Source organism: Podarcis melisellensis (assembly GCF_964234715.1).
Source record: "Podarcis melisellensis genome assembly, chromosome: 9".
In the NCBI taxonomy this organism is placed as follows: Eukaryota; Metazoa; Chordata; class Lepidosauria; order Squamata; family Lacertidae; genus Podarcis; species Podarcis melisellensis.
The window spans coordinates 59747655-59761815 of NC_138541.1; the positions used below are offsets into that span (position 1 = coordinate 59747655).

The 14161-nt window shown below is 41.4% G+C and overlaps 2 protein-coding genes across 7 annotated transcripts in view; one reads left to right on the forward strand and one right to left on the reverse strand.

Moving 5' to 3' along the window:
• The window catches only part of LOC309377412 (uncharacterized protein), a 48814-nt gene that overhangs the window by 29945 nt on the left and 4708 nt on the right, over positions 1-14161 (forward strand). The window lies entirely within an intron of this gene.
• N4BP2 (NEDD4 binding protein 2) overlaps positions 7016-14161 on the reverse strand; it is a 28271-nt gene continuing 21125 nt past the window's right edge. For all 4 annotated transcript variants that reach the window (XM_081924316.1, XM_081924319.1, XM_081924318.1 and 1 more), the window contains 2 exons: positions 12944-13067; positions 7016-11427 (listed from right to left, as the gene is read on the reverse strand). In XM_081924316.1, the coding sequence (XP_081780442.1) occupies positions 11382-11427; positions 12944-13067 (170 nt within the window). In that variant the 3' untranslated portion in view covers positions 7016-11381. The remainder of the gene's footprint in view (positions 11428-12943; positions 13068-14161) is intronic.

The window sequence follows — 14161 nt, forward strand, 5'->3', positions numbered from 1 at the left end:
TATTTAGACCTGGCCTATCTCATTGGGTTGCCCCAGCCACTCTGGGCAGCTTGCAACATATACAAAATCATCATAAAACAATAAAAAAAAAATCTTCCCTATACAGGATTGCCTTCAGGGGTCGGATAACTGCATACCCTCCAACATTTCTCCAATGAAAATAGGGATGTCCTAAGGAAAAGTGGGACATTCCGGGATCAAATCAGAAACCAGGACGGCTTCTCTAAATCAAGGACATCCCTGGAAAATAGGGATACTTGGAGGTTCTGGGTTTGTATATATTTGGAAAAGATAGTAGAAATATTATATTCTGTATTGGTGTTTAGCTGATTTTGGACCCGATGGATGTGGGAAAGGCAGGTTGTTTCTGTGCAGTTCTGCACTTGGGGCAAAAGATTTGTAACTTACGATTCTCCACCTTTGGTCACTTCCTCATGACCGGTTATCAGAATGTGAAAGATTCTTAGGAGATTGTCGGCTTTTCCCGAGACTTGTAGGACCGACTTTTGCAGATATGCTTAACTCACTGTTAGAGCATGAGATTCTTAATCTCAGGGTTGTGGCTTCAAGTCCTGTGTTGGGTGAAAAAATTGTGCATTTCAGAGGCTTGAACTAGATTAATTAATTAATAACAACCAGACTCTTCACATGTGCAGATCTGCTGCTTCCGCTGACATAAAAATAACTGGAACAGCATGAATATCCAAGAGACCTCTACATCGCATCAGGGCAAAGTGCAGGACACTAGTTTGTGCGTATATTTTGAAGACCTCCGGGTATGGGGCGGTATATAAATTCGGTAAATAATATTTTACCATATCAGAGCAGTGCAGCTGTAATTGGTTGCTATTTTTCTATCTTGACGTGCAACAGAGAAGAACATCTGGCTCCAGTGAGAATAATTAACACTTAACGGATCAGATGTTGACAGCTTCTTAAGCCAGTCTGAGTCATAACATCTGCGAATTGCAGAAACCAATTATTTCGGTGAAGAATGCCGGTGAGGATAAACGCAGGTGTCAGTTCTGCAGTGAAAACCATTGAGCAGTGTTTGAACAGAAACAAAAGGTCAATTCATAACTGTACCACGAAATGTACAAATGCAACAAAGGGGATAGGGAACCTGTGATCTCCCAGATGTTTTTTGACTACAACACCCATCATCCCTGACCGTTGGCTCTGCTGGCTGGCAATGATGGGCGTTGTGAGTCCAACAACTTCTAGAGAGCCATAGGTTTCCCATCCCTGTTCTGCAAGTTGTGGGGGACATACGCACACCTTGAGCTCACACACTTATCACAACCATGGGTAGAACCTTTGTCTGAAACAACAGTTATGTGCCTACAGCCAGAATCAGAATCCAAAATGACCTTAACAGATTGGAGAACTGGGCGTAAGCTAACAAAATGAATTTCAATAGGGACAAATGTAAGGTTCTGCACTTAACCAGGAAGAATCAGATGCAGAAATATAGGATGGGAGACACCTGGCTTACTAGCAGTACATGTGAAACGGGTCTAGGGGTCTTGGTGGACCACAAGCTTAACAGGAGGCCCCATTAGCTAAAGTGGTGCTTCAAGTTAAGAACAGTTTCAGGTTAAGAACGGACCTCCGGAACAAATTAAGTACTTAACCCAAGGTACCACTGTAGCGTCCAGATCAAGGGAAGTAATAGTACCACTCTATTCTGCCTTAGGGACACGGGTGACACTGTGGGTTAAACTACAGAGCCTAGGACTTGCTGATCAGAAGGTTGGCGGTTTGAATCCCTGTGACGGGATGAGCTCCCGTTGCTCGGTCCCTGCTCCTGCCAAGTGAGCAGTTCAAAAGCACGTCAAAGTACAAGTAGAAGGTAAGGTAAACGGTGTTTCCGTGCGCTGCTCTGGTTCGCCAGAAGTGGCTTAGTCATGCTGGCCACATGACCCGGAAGCTGTATTCCGGCTCCCTCGGCCAATAAAGCGAGATGAGCGCCGCAACCCCAGAGTCAGTCACGACTGGACCTAATGGTCAGGGGTCTCTTTACCTTTTTATTCTGCCTTAGACCACACTTTGAATACTGTGTCCAAATCTGGGTACCACCATTTAAGAAGGACATTGGCAAGCTGGAACGTGTGCAGAGGAGGGCAACCAAGATGAAAAGGGTCTGGAAACAAAGCCTTATGAGGAGCACTTGAAGGAGCTGCGTTTGCTTAGCCTGGAAAAGAGGAGACTAAGAGGAGATATGATCGCCATCTTCAAATATCTTAAGGGCTGTCACATGGAAGTTGGAGCAAGCTTGTTTTATGTAGCTCTGGAGGAGGGTAGGACTCGAACCAATGGCTTCAAGTTGCAAGAAAGGAGATTCCGACTAAACATTTGGGAAAACTTTCTGACAGTAAGAGCTGTTCAGCAGTGGAAGAGACTCCCGCGAGAGGTGGTGGACTCTCCTTCCCTGGAGGTTTTTACCTACTTACCTATGTTAATAAGTACTGGTGGATATATAATAATCTGTGAATTGAGAGAGGGTATGTACATGCCCCTCCATTTTGTAAAATATAAAATATAGTGTATAGTGAAAGCTTGGAAATCATTCTCTCTCTCTCTATATATATATATTGTATCTTGTATGTATTGCATCTTATAAGGCATTATCTATCTATCTCATCTATCTATATCTATCTATCTATCTATCTATCATCTATCTATCTCTATCTCTATCATCTATCTTCTGTTTGGCAAACACTCGTAGCTGAGTAAGATTGTCTTCCATGAACACAATCTTAACAGTGAGTCTGTAAGTGACTGTGGAGGCCAATTCTGGATCCACACGTCCTTCCACAGTGGGGACATAGGTTTCTGGACAGGAGTTGATCACGGTGAGGGTTTGCCAAGCGTGCCTTCCTCTTAGCACATTTCTCCATCATACTTCCCACCATTATCAGAGTGAAAGAGTGGAGAATGTTTGAGGATTGGCAGAGTAAGAGACTCTCTATGTGATTGTAAAATTAGTGAAATGTATAAATTAGAATTTATATATATATGTTTGACAAATCAAGATGCAAATCAAGTTCCAAGACTCAAATACCTTTCCCTGTTAGAAGTTATTTACTTGTGGTTAGTGCGCTGATTGTGCGCCTGTGACACGCTTGAGATGTACTGTGTCAATACAAGTTGAGGGACGGTTGATTTGCATCCCTCACTAATTTTATCTTCTCTGGCTATGGCTAAAAATGTAGCAGAAGACGGAAGTCACCCTAATTGCAAGAGCTTTTAACCATAAGGTCATAAGAGCAGCATTTGAACACAGGAGCTTGGTTGGATCAAACCAAAGAACCATCTGGTACCATGTACTCTTTCCATTAGTGGTCAGCCAGGTGACTCTAGGAATACAACTGCTCTCTCCCACCAATATATATTTGCTACGCATTTGCTACGCATTTGCTATGGCTTCGGTCCAGTATATCTGAAGGAGCGTCTCCACCCCCATTGTTCTACCTGGACACTGAGTTCCAGGGCCGAGGGCCTTCTGGCAGTTCCCTTACTGAGAGAAGCCAAGTTACAGGGAACCAGGCAGAGGGCCTTCTAGGTAGTGGCACCCGCCCTGTGGAATGCCCTCCCACCAGATGTCAAAGAGAACAACAACTACCAGACTTTTAGAATACATCTGAAGGCAGCCCTGTTTAGGGAAGCTTTTAACGTTTGATGTATTACTGTATTTTAATATTTTGTTGGAAGCCGCCCAGAGTGGCTGGGGAAGCCACTTAAATTAAATTAATAAATTTATTATTATTATTATTATTATTATTATTATTATTATTATTGGTAAGCTTCAGTCAGCTGGTAGCTATTGAGAGACCTGTCCACATGCATTTATCTTATCTGTGAGATAAAATGTATTAAAACCTATTAAAACGATACAAATGGTTACAATGAAAACAGCAAAGCACCAGCCCTTTCATTAAAAGCAGTCGGTTCCCAAAAGTTCTTCCACCTGTCAGTCGAAGAACAGCAAGGAGAGACCCAGTATGGCTTTTCCAGGGAGGGAGTGGCAAAGTCTGGCAGCTGCCACTGAGAAGGCCCCCTCTCAGACTGAAATTCCCAGGTGTCAAAAAAGGTTATTTATGTATGCCACTACGACGACCCGTATTTTGTTAGCCCCCAAAATGGAAAACGAGCGAGGTCACAACCAAAGAAGAATGGCAACTTAAGTTGACAGAATATGCACAACTTGCAGACTTAACATATAGAATAAGAGAATAAGAAGAACATACGTCTAAAGAAGATTAGAAAACGTTTATTGAATATGTGGGAAATAATTGTGTACCGATGAAAACACTGGCAGCATTAAGATAAATTCAACAGTGTAAACAAGTTTGGATGGATGCAGTAATGGAGCACTGAATGGTATAGTTTTTGTAAAATATGCAGGGATTTATCATGTGTAAAATGAACCATGGAAAGAGAAGAAGGGAAGTCATTGATATCTTAAGGATGTAAACTGAGTGTTTTAAATTGTAAAACAGAAAATTGTATGATTACAGATTTTCAGATAGCTTGGACCTAAGCTATGTAGGGCTTTTTAGGTCATGATCAGGCAATTGTGCCCAGAAACATACAGGTGAACAAACCAAACAAGAAAAAGCGGCAGTATGTGAAGATGCAAATAAAATTAGCTTGGAAATATTTCACCGGAGACCTTATTGCATCAGCACTGTGAGGAAGTGGAGCAATTTGGATTATCACCTTCCTGTCTCCTTCCTCTGAACAGTTACTTCTGTTTTCTTCTAAGTTCTCATGTTCTTTTACGCATTGACTGATAAGCAACTAATTAAGTCCCGCATTCGAGCAGTTTAAACGGAATCAAGCCGATGTGGGGAAAAGCTATTGAGTTCATCTTTGATGGAAGAACAAGAGACCAAATTATGGAGTTGTCTTCCTTTAAAATCAATCTCGCCAAGAAACAAGGAGCTAGCGTTAATACACAAATGGTCTATGACACCTTGTAAGCCGTTAGATATCTCTTTCTCGTCGAGATACTGGTGGGGTTTCAGTGGAGACTTGCCTCCATCTTTGGTGGCAATATGGAAAGGCCCAAACTTTCTGGAAATCAGTAAAATTATAGGCAAAGAGTTTTCCCCATCTCACCAGCTAGCTCTGCTTATTTTGAAGATGAAAACTACACCCTACACTACAAAGAGTTAGTGTCATAACTACCAAAAGTGGCAAGAGCGATTATGGCTAGACATTGGTGAACGTACAAACTTGGTATACCAAAGCGTAGGAAATAACCCTTCTGGAAAAAATTAACTTACAACTCCAAGTGGCTAGGGGACAAAGCAAGGACAATTTTGCATTGATATTGTACGATCTTACTGTTTTTGTTAACAATGAAACACGCAATATAGCCCCCCCCCCCAATTTTAAATGGAAATAGTTAATTTCCTAATTGAGCATACAAACCACATTTTACCTGCTTTCATTCTGTATCCCCGTGCTTTGAAAATACAATGAATGCCTTTATGTACATATTTCTTAAGTTTCTTATTTAAAAGCAAATTAATCTTGTTACAGTCCTGACAGATTTTCCTCTTCCGCTCCTTCTTCCACCCCTTGATTTCTCAGATCTCTTGACAATGTTCTGTCGCTCTTTACTGTTTTGAATTGAAAACCCAATAAAAACGTCTTTTTTGAAAAACGGGCTAGCCTCATTAACAGTACGTGGATTCCAAAAATCACCTTTTCACCAGGGACAAGTCTCTGGGTCTGGCTGAATGTTCTTTAAAAGCTCCACGTTGAGCTGCTCATCTCCTGATTTTATATGTATGTATGTATGTATGTATATATGTACACACACACACACAGCACAATTGACGAGGGGGGTATTTCTGAAAGGTGGTGCTTTGTCCTGGATCTTAGACAAGTCAATCTAAAAATTGTGTTATTTTGCCATTTGGGGTAAAACAACTTTTGGGGTGTCCCAGTTTTGAAATACGGCAACCCTACCTGAGGACTAAGGGGCGCGGGTTGCGCTGTGGGTAAAACCTCAGTGCCTAGGACCGGTCGGCGGTTCGAATCCCTGCGGCGGGGTGAGCTCCTGTCGTTCGGTCTCAGCTCCTGCCCACTTAGCAGTTCAAAAGCACCCCTAAGTGCAAGTAGATAAATAGGTACCGCTTTATAGCTTTATAGCGGGGAGGTAAACGGTGTTTCCGTGCGCTGCGCTGGTGCTGGTTCGCCAGAGCAGCTTCGTCACGCTGGCCACGTGACCCGGAAGTGTCTTCGGACAGCGCTGGCTCCCGGCCTCTTAAGCGAGATGAGCACGCAACCCCAGAGTCGGTCACGACTGGCCCGTACGGGCAGGGGTACATTTACCTTTACCTTACCTGAGGACTCCAAGTTCGTGAGGTTAGAACAGGCTTTTTATACAGAATCCAAATCTCTTTCTGGTCTCCCCTCTCCCCCAATTTAATTGTTCTTCACCAGTAACATCTGGTTATAAAGCAGGAGGGGAAAGCACTTAGTTCTTGGAACCACCACCAGAAACTAAGAAGTGCTACTTCACTGATGGTTTTTCAGAGAAACTGTATACTAGTTCTCTCTTTGAGTGCTAAACCTGTTTCTGGGGTGTACCATTGCAGGTGAGATGGGCATCGTATGGCAAACTTCTCTATTTAAAACTCACCATTGACGTAGAAAACTTGCACGCCAAGGAGATCACTAATTTAGAACCCTTTCCCTCAACTTCAAGTTTACTGTGTGGAGGGTTGTTTATTTTTGGTACGGTGACACATCGACCCCACAATTTTTTCCACCACTTACAATCTGAGCTAGTGTAGCCCAGACCCAGGTTTAGTATCTCAGTTAAGAACCAGGCGTCTCTCTCTGAAAATCAGGTTGTTCCAGTTTACAAAGACAGGTTATTCGTGTGTTAAGGTTATATCGCATTAATTTCCTTAAATGGGAGTGGGGAGCTCCCACGCCAAACTTCAGTTTCATTTTAGCTCCAACACCTGATGACGAAGAATTCTTAAAACGAATGTGTATTTATTAAACTGGATTTTATTTGAAATTATTCACGTAAGAAATTTTATGTGCTAACAACCAAACATTACAAAAAAAGATAGGAAACCAGAAGAGCTTTATACACCTAAAAAAAAAAAAATGAACAGTAAAGAAATCTACTTACATACTGGCCATATTTTTGTGACACAATACTGGATTTTTCATTGTACTTTTTTATTATAGTAGAGTAGTATAATCCCGGTCAGTAGTTGAGAGTTGAACTTTTTCTCCCCTTTTGAAAAGAGCAAGATTTTCACCATGTAAACATTTCCCACCATCCTCACACATAAGTTTACCTGGGAAAATGTTTGTCATCTCACATATGACTCACAGCAGTTTACACAATTGTCATGGCCAGGAAAGTGTGCTGCTGGGATCACAGGAAGGGCATCTATGCGATCACCTGTTTCGCATGTTCATCCTTGCAAAATGTAGTAAAGACATGTATGTGAATATATAGCATGTGTGCTAGCCTTCAATGTTTCACCACAGCAAGCTGAAGTTTACGTAAAGTCCATATAGTTAAGGGATGTTACATTCTTTTTCAAGAAATGAAGAAAGGATAAGTAATGTTTTGAAACCTGAACTGCACATACAAGCTTAATATCAGTTATAATCAAAATATCTATCTGTTGAAAATATTTGACACTGGGAAGGCTATCATTTCCATAGGCACTTTCACAGAAACCACTGCCCTGAGTAAATTTAAATCTCTTTTCAATAAAACATTTAGAGCACAATTTTTGCAGCCTAAGCAATGACCCTAATCGATATAAGCATATGCTCATGACATCTTCTTTGGAGGCTAATTTAAGACGTTAATAATAAAAAAATGGGTATCCAGAAATTATAATTCTTCCTCATCTTAAGACATTTGACTTTTAAAGAAATTAAGCATGGTAAAAATACCAAAACAAAGAAAACAATTATGAATGTTGTACTGAGACATTGAAAAGAACACATTTCCCTTAGGTATCCTTACAGGTATTTTCAGGTTTAGTCTTAATTTCTTCAGTTGTATTTTTTCCCCTAAGAAAATATAGAAGTTATTCACAGTTATTTTTTAAATAATCTACTAAAGTGTAGAAGGGAACGGGAGGCTATAATCCAGCAGCCACTTCTACTTGGCAGGTTCTATCGAAAGGAGTGAAATTTTTACAATGTCCCAATGGCTTGGATCCAAAGTTCCTGCGAGAAGAACTCCGTTCATGAAAAGAGGACAAAAATAGATCAGCATCTGAAAAGATAAATCTGCCATCGCGTTAAGAGAAACTACTTTGGGGCCGTTCACATAATGGTTATCTTAATATGGGTAGCTCTTCTAAGTGTGTCGTTACCCCTTCTTGTGTGATCAACACTATGCATCTGCTCAGGCTAGTTGGACATGGAGTGAAGATCCCAGAGTCAATAGTGGTTTCCCCATGATTTGTACATGAAGCAAAACATGCATGCATGTCCTTGCCATACAGACATATCTGTACAATGGTAATGGTGAAGCATCCCTTCTTTGCATTAGGTTCCTGAATAAGTATTTTGATGAACACACCCATTCTGGTACACAGGAAGGTGAAAAGTCTGAAAAAGCCAATTATTTCAATGGGAGAAGCAGTAGTAGTTTCTTTGGCTATAGGGCAGCCCACATAAAAAGGGGAGGGGGAATCTAGCCACCAAGCAACTCACATATTTAAAAGTGCTTGATTTATAAAAATAGAAGAAAAAGGTTTTGTTTTTCTCCCATAATGACATACACCCCTAAGCAAAAAAAGGCAGTTTGGATTTCTATACCAGGCACTACTTCCATCATCTTTTTCTCCAGATTCAAAAGCTATCTTTTCTAAAACTCATTAAGCTTAGATATCACTATAGTAGGAAATTTTGAAGCTCTGATCCAGGTGGTAAGTCCTGTAAAAAACATACTAAGGACTGGATGAGTTTCCTTTCTCCCTGCAATGTGCAGGAATCTGCTCCCACTCAAAGATCTCTTTGAAAGGATCATAGTTAACTGCAGGTTGCAACTTTTCAATAGTTGCGCATGCACTAAAATGTCCTAATTTAACTGGTATCCCTAACATATGTGTGCAAATTCTGTTGCATTATATGTCAAAGAAACTGGCTGCTTCAAAATTCTACTGAAATGGCACCTTTAAGATATGAAGGGTTGTACAAATTGTATTTTCTCCACTGATAGAAAGCACTTAAGTGGTTTCCATCAGTGGCGTGGAGAGGGAGGCAATTGCCATATATTCTTCCTGCCCCATACAGACTATTGTGCCCTTCCAATCTGCTCCAGAGGCTAGGGAGAAATTTCAGATCAGCATAGGAGGTGGCACTGCAGGAGGGAAGGGGGAAACTGGCAAAATTTGCCGCCTCCCTCCTTCCACTGAAGTCCCCATCAGTGGAAGGACACAATTGGTTGTAACTTGAAATATTTCACACTCACCTATTTACACAACGGCTCACATGTAATCCCCAATTGTTTTAAAAGCTTCATAATTATAAAACAATTTTAAAGAGCACTTGCATGTCCACGCTGAAAGACATTATTTACATTATTTGCATATTCTTGAAAATAAATGTCACCTATCAGTTTTTAAAATATTTCTGTATGTATTAATTTGTTTGGATACAGAGGCACTGAATATCATGGGAGATGTCATTCAGTTTGCAACTAGGATCATCCAGTTTTGATATTAAAATATGTTTAAAAAATACCTTGAGTTGCTTGCTTATTCTCAGCCATGAATCAACGTTTAAAAATCCACACAAAATATACTATCAATAACGATGATACGTTTTCAAATGAAACTGCATCCCTGTAAGAGAGATATGCATGCACACATTGCTGTACTTCCTGATCTGAAGGAAACCATGTATGTTTTAACAGCAGCAGTAGGAAGATGAGAATGTCAGTAGATGTAGCTCCCTCCATCAGTACTGCAATGGTAGTAGCTGCCATTGATAAATGCTTTATCCAGTATTGTCCAGTATTGTCGTTAATGGCACATAGGCTTGCTCAAAGCTGGCAAACCTTTACAGGGCGTCAATTTGCTGGTGTCTTCTCTAATAGACCATATGTAAATTTTATGCAGAAAGGATGGAGTCTATGAAGATTCCTTACATTTTCTCCCACCACAAAGAATATGGAAATGCCAACCCCGATCCAGAGACTTTAGTCACACATTCAGGAGTTACAATGCACAAAAAGAGCTTCACTGCAGGTACCCTTGTACATTTCAATTCACACAGCAGCTCTCTGTACATATTCTCGTTGCACTCGTGAGCCAGTGCACTTAATATTTTAAGCGAAAATGGAAGAATTTTTCCATCAGTGCAAGAGCAGGGGAAGACCCGTTGCATTAGCGGGCTTTGTTATGCTGGCTCCCACTAGCACAAACATATAGCTGAATTCAGCTCTTTATACGTCACAAAAACTGGGACTTCTAAAATTTTGTTGATTCTAGTGGCAACTGTATAAATGAAAGAGGAAATGGCTCCTCATTACTTACATAACGGTCAAGACCTTTAGGTACCCATGTCCTTTCCCAAAAAAGCTCAACCATCTCATCAGGCAGTATTGTCAACACTTTCCATATATGAAGAGAGTTGAAGAGTTGGGACAATCTGAGCAGATAACTCACTGAGGTATGAGACGTTGTATTTCTCGTAGGTCCAGGGAAATGTTAACACCTAACATTTCCTCTTCTCCCCAAGGAACATAAATAATGATTAGCTCTTATTACTTCAACCCACTGCATCGTTTTCTCCCCCCAAAACTTTTAATTATTTCAAAGCATCTTAGCTCCAAGTCTTAAAAACATGTAAGCCTAATGTTGACAGAGCAGAGGTAGTCAATATGATACCCTCCAAATGTGGATTACAACTTCCATCGGCCCCAACCACCATGGCCAGTTGCCAGGAATGATGGGGCATGTAGTCCAAAATATCTGAAGGGTACTATGTTGGCTTCCCCGCTTATACAGAACAAGGTAAGTTTTTTAAGAAGATAATGCTTGAGATATTTGTGGATGTTCTTTAAATCTGAGAAGGACAGAATGTTTCAAAATGGAGCCTTCCCTTTGAAAGTCCACTTCTTGTACAGAAGTTCTCTTCACATGGACTCCTTTTACAGCAAGAGGCCAAAAAACTATTTCCCTTAAAAAGAAAAAAAAATCCATTCAATTTTGGCAAGGAAAACATGCTGACAAAAAACACACCTGCTAAAAACATTAAAGTATTTCCAGTAAAATATTGTTATTTAAAAGTAGCACAGGAACGGCATTATATTTTGAAGTTGTTTGTATGACAATTATAGCAGCTTTTCCAATCCTCTTGGTGACATCCTTTTACTTCAGCATGACTTTCAAGCAGCCTGGCTTTATTTCTGTGAACCTGTGAATCAGGATAATATTGTAAGCAGCCGTTTAAGGTTTGATTCAAACTGCAAGGGGTAGGAAAGCAGACTTTAGCACAGTTCCACAAATGCTTGCATAAGAATCCGCACAGTGGTATAAGCATTTCTCATGCTCGTTTGTGTAAGGTCTTGTGCAGGTGGAAAGGTTTTTAAATCTCTCATACAATGCTCTAACATTACACAGCATTACATGCCACTTTCACCATATAGAAGGGCAAGTTTGAAATGAAACCATCTTTTTGGCCAGATGAAAGAAACTACCGTATTTTTCGCTCTATAGGACGCACTTTTCCCCCTCCAAAAATTAAGGGGAAATGTGTGTGCGTCTTATGTCTCCTTGGCTTCAGCAATAGCAACACAAATCCTCCGAAGCACAGAGTTGCTTTCGCTGAAGCCTGGAGTGCGCACCGACCCCTCTCGCTCTCCAGGCTTCAGGGATAGCCGCCTGAAGTCGGAGGCTTTGGGTTGCTTCGCTGAAGCCAGGAGAGCGAGAGGGGTCGGTGCGCACCGATCCCTCTTGCTCTCCAGGCTTCGCTTCGCTGGAGAGGCGCTGCACAGCTTTCCCTCTCTGCACAGCACCCCTTCAGCGAAGCGGGAGGAGAAATGGAAGGGGCTCCGTTTCTCCTGCCAGTTCGCTGAAGGGGTACTGCGCAAAGAGGGAGAGCTGCGCAGCACCCCTTCAGAGAAGCAGGAGGAGAAATGGAAGGGGTTCTGTTTCTCCTGCCGGTTCGCTGAAGGGGTGCTGCACAGAGAGGGAGAGATTTTTTTTTTCTTGTTCTCCCCTCTAAAACAAGGTGCGTCCTATGGTCTGGTGCGTCCTATAGAGTGAAGAATACAGTAACTTCAGAAAGAATAAGCCTAATAAACAGGTATTGCCTCAAATAAGCTTGCTCTCTGTGCCCAAAGATGCTTTGGAGCTTGTAAACTGAGAAGCAGCCTTCACCATCGTGTCACATAACAAACCACTGATGGGAATTTAAAAATCAGATTGGGGCACAGCATGTGGAAGAGAGGTTCACTGTTCACAGATTAAAAAATCCCACTGGCATTGACCAGGTGAGGTGTTGAAAAGACAGAAACATGGCAGAGCACAAGGTGAGGTGTATTTGGGCCAGAGAGCTAAGGGAGCAAAAACAACTCATTTTCTATTATTCCCGAATTCTCTCCCAGCTCCAGCCTTCCACTCTTGACTTCACCCATTACCCTTTCACTAGATTTAAATGTAACTCAATCTCAAATCTCCTTCCTCACTTGATTCCGTGTTTACCACCATAGGCAAATAAAAAGAAAACCATCATTAGCAGCCAGGACTGTCATTAGGAATGACCTAGGATCCTAGATACAAGCTTCCTGCTGCACTCTGCAGACCTGGCAATAAGCCTGCCTGAGGAGCTTAGCCCAGGATGTCTACTACGCTTTCTAGTGAAATAACCACCAGTTTTTAATTGGTTAAATGCAGATCGCAAGTTGTCAGTAACGGTAGGTTCAGCTCACCTGAACTTGTGGCTTGTGAGGTATTTCATAACTGCTGGTTTGATGCGAGCAACTCCTCCCTGGCTATGGTTTCCCTTTCCTGTGATCACGTAGAGATACGGCTTACCACCAGCCAGGTTGCATTCTGTTACACAAGAATAAGAATGGTCACAATATTCTCTCTTTATGAATTCCACATTCAACAGATTTAAAAATTTCTTTTAGAATATATCTAAAATCTTTCAATATGGTAAATTTTGAAATACAAAGTAGCCTTAGACGACAGGTCCGTCTAGCCAAGTACTGTCTACTGTGATTGGTAGCAGCTTGCTGGTATCTGTATCAGTACTGCTACTCAAGAACCTTTTAACTAGATGCCAGGAATTTAACCTTAGTAGTGCTATGTGGGAACCAGGCCGAGGGCCTTCTCGGTGGTGGCGCCCGCCCAGTGGAACACCCTCCCATCAGATGTCAAGGAAATAAACAACTATCAGACTTTTAGAAGACATCTGAAGGCAACCCTGTTTAAGGAAATTTTTAATGTTTGACATTTTATCGTACTTTTAATATTCTGTTGGGAAACGCCCAGAGTAGCTTGGGAAACCCAGCCAGATGGGTAGGGTATGTATGTATTTATGTATGTATGTATGTATGTATGTATGTATGTACAGTGGTACCTCGTGTTACAGACACTTCAGGTTACAGATGCTTCAGGTTACAGACTCCACTAACCCAGAAATAGTACCTCGGGTTAAGAACTTTGCTTCAGGATGAGAACAGAAATCGTGTGGCGGCGGCGCAGCAGCAGCAGCAGCAGCAGGAGGAGACCCCATTAGCTAAAGTGGTACCCCAGGTTAAGAACAGTTTCAGGTTAAGCATGGACCTCCAGAACGAATTAAGTTCTTAACCCGAGGTACCACTGTATGTATGTATGTATGTATGTATGTATGTATGTATGTATGTATGTATGTATAAATAAATAATAATATTAACTATTATTATTATTGTTGTTGTTGTATGCAAATTATATGTTCTGTCCATGAAGGCTAGCCCATCCACTAACATGGAAAGTAACACGTCCGTTTTAATACAGTGGTACCTCGGTTTTCGAACGTAATCTGTTCCAAAAGACCATTCAACTTCCAAAACATTCAAAAACCGAAGCCGCAAAGGGCGGCCTGCAAATTCAATAGAGAAAATTCGAAAAAACTCAGCAGAAGCTGTTAGACTTCTGAGGCT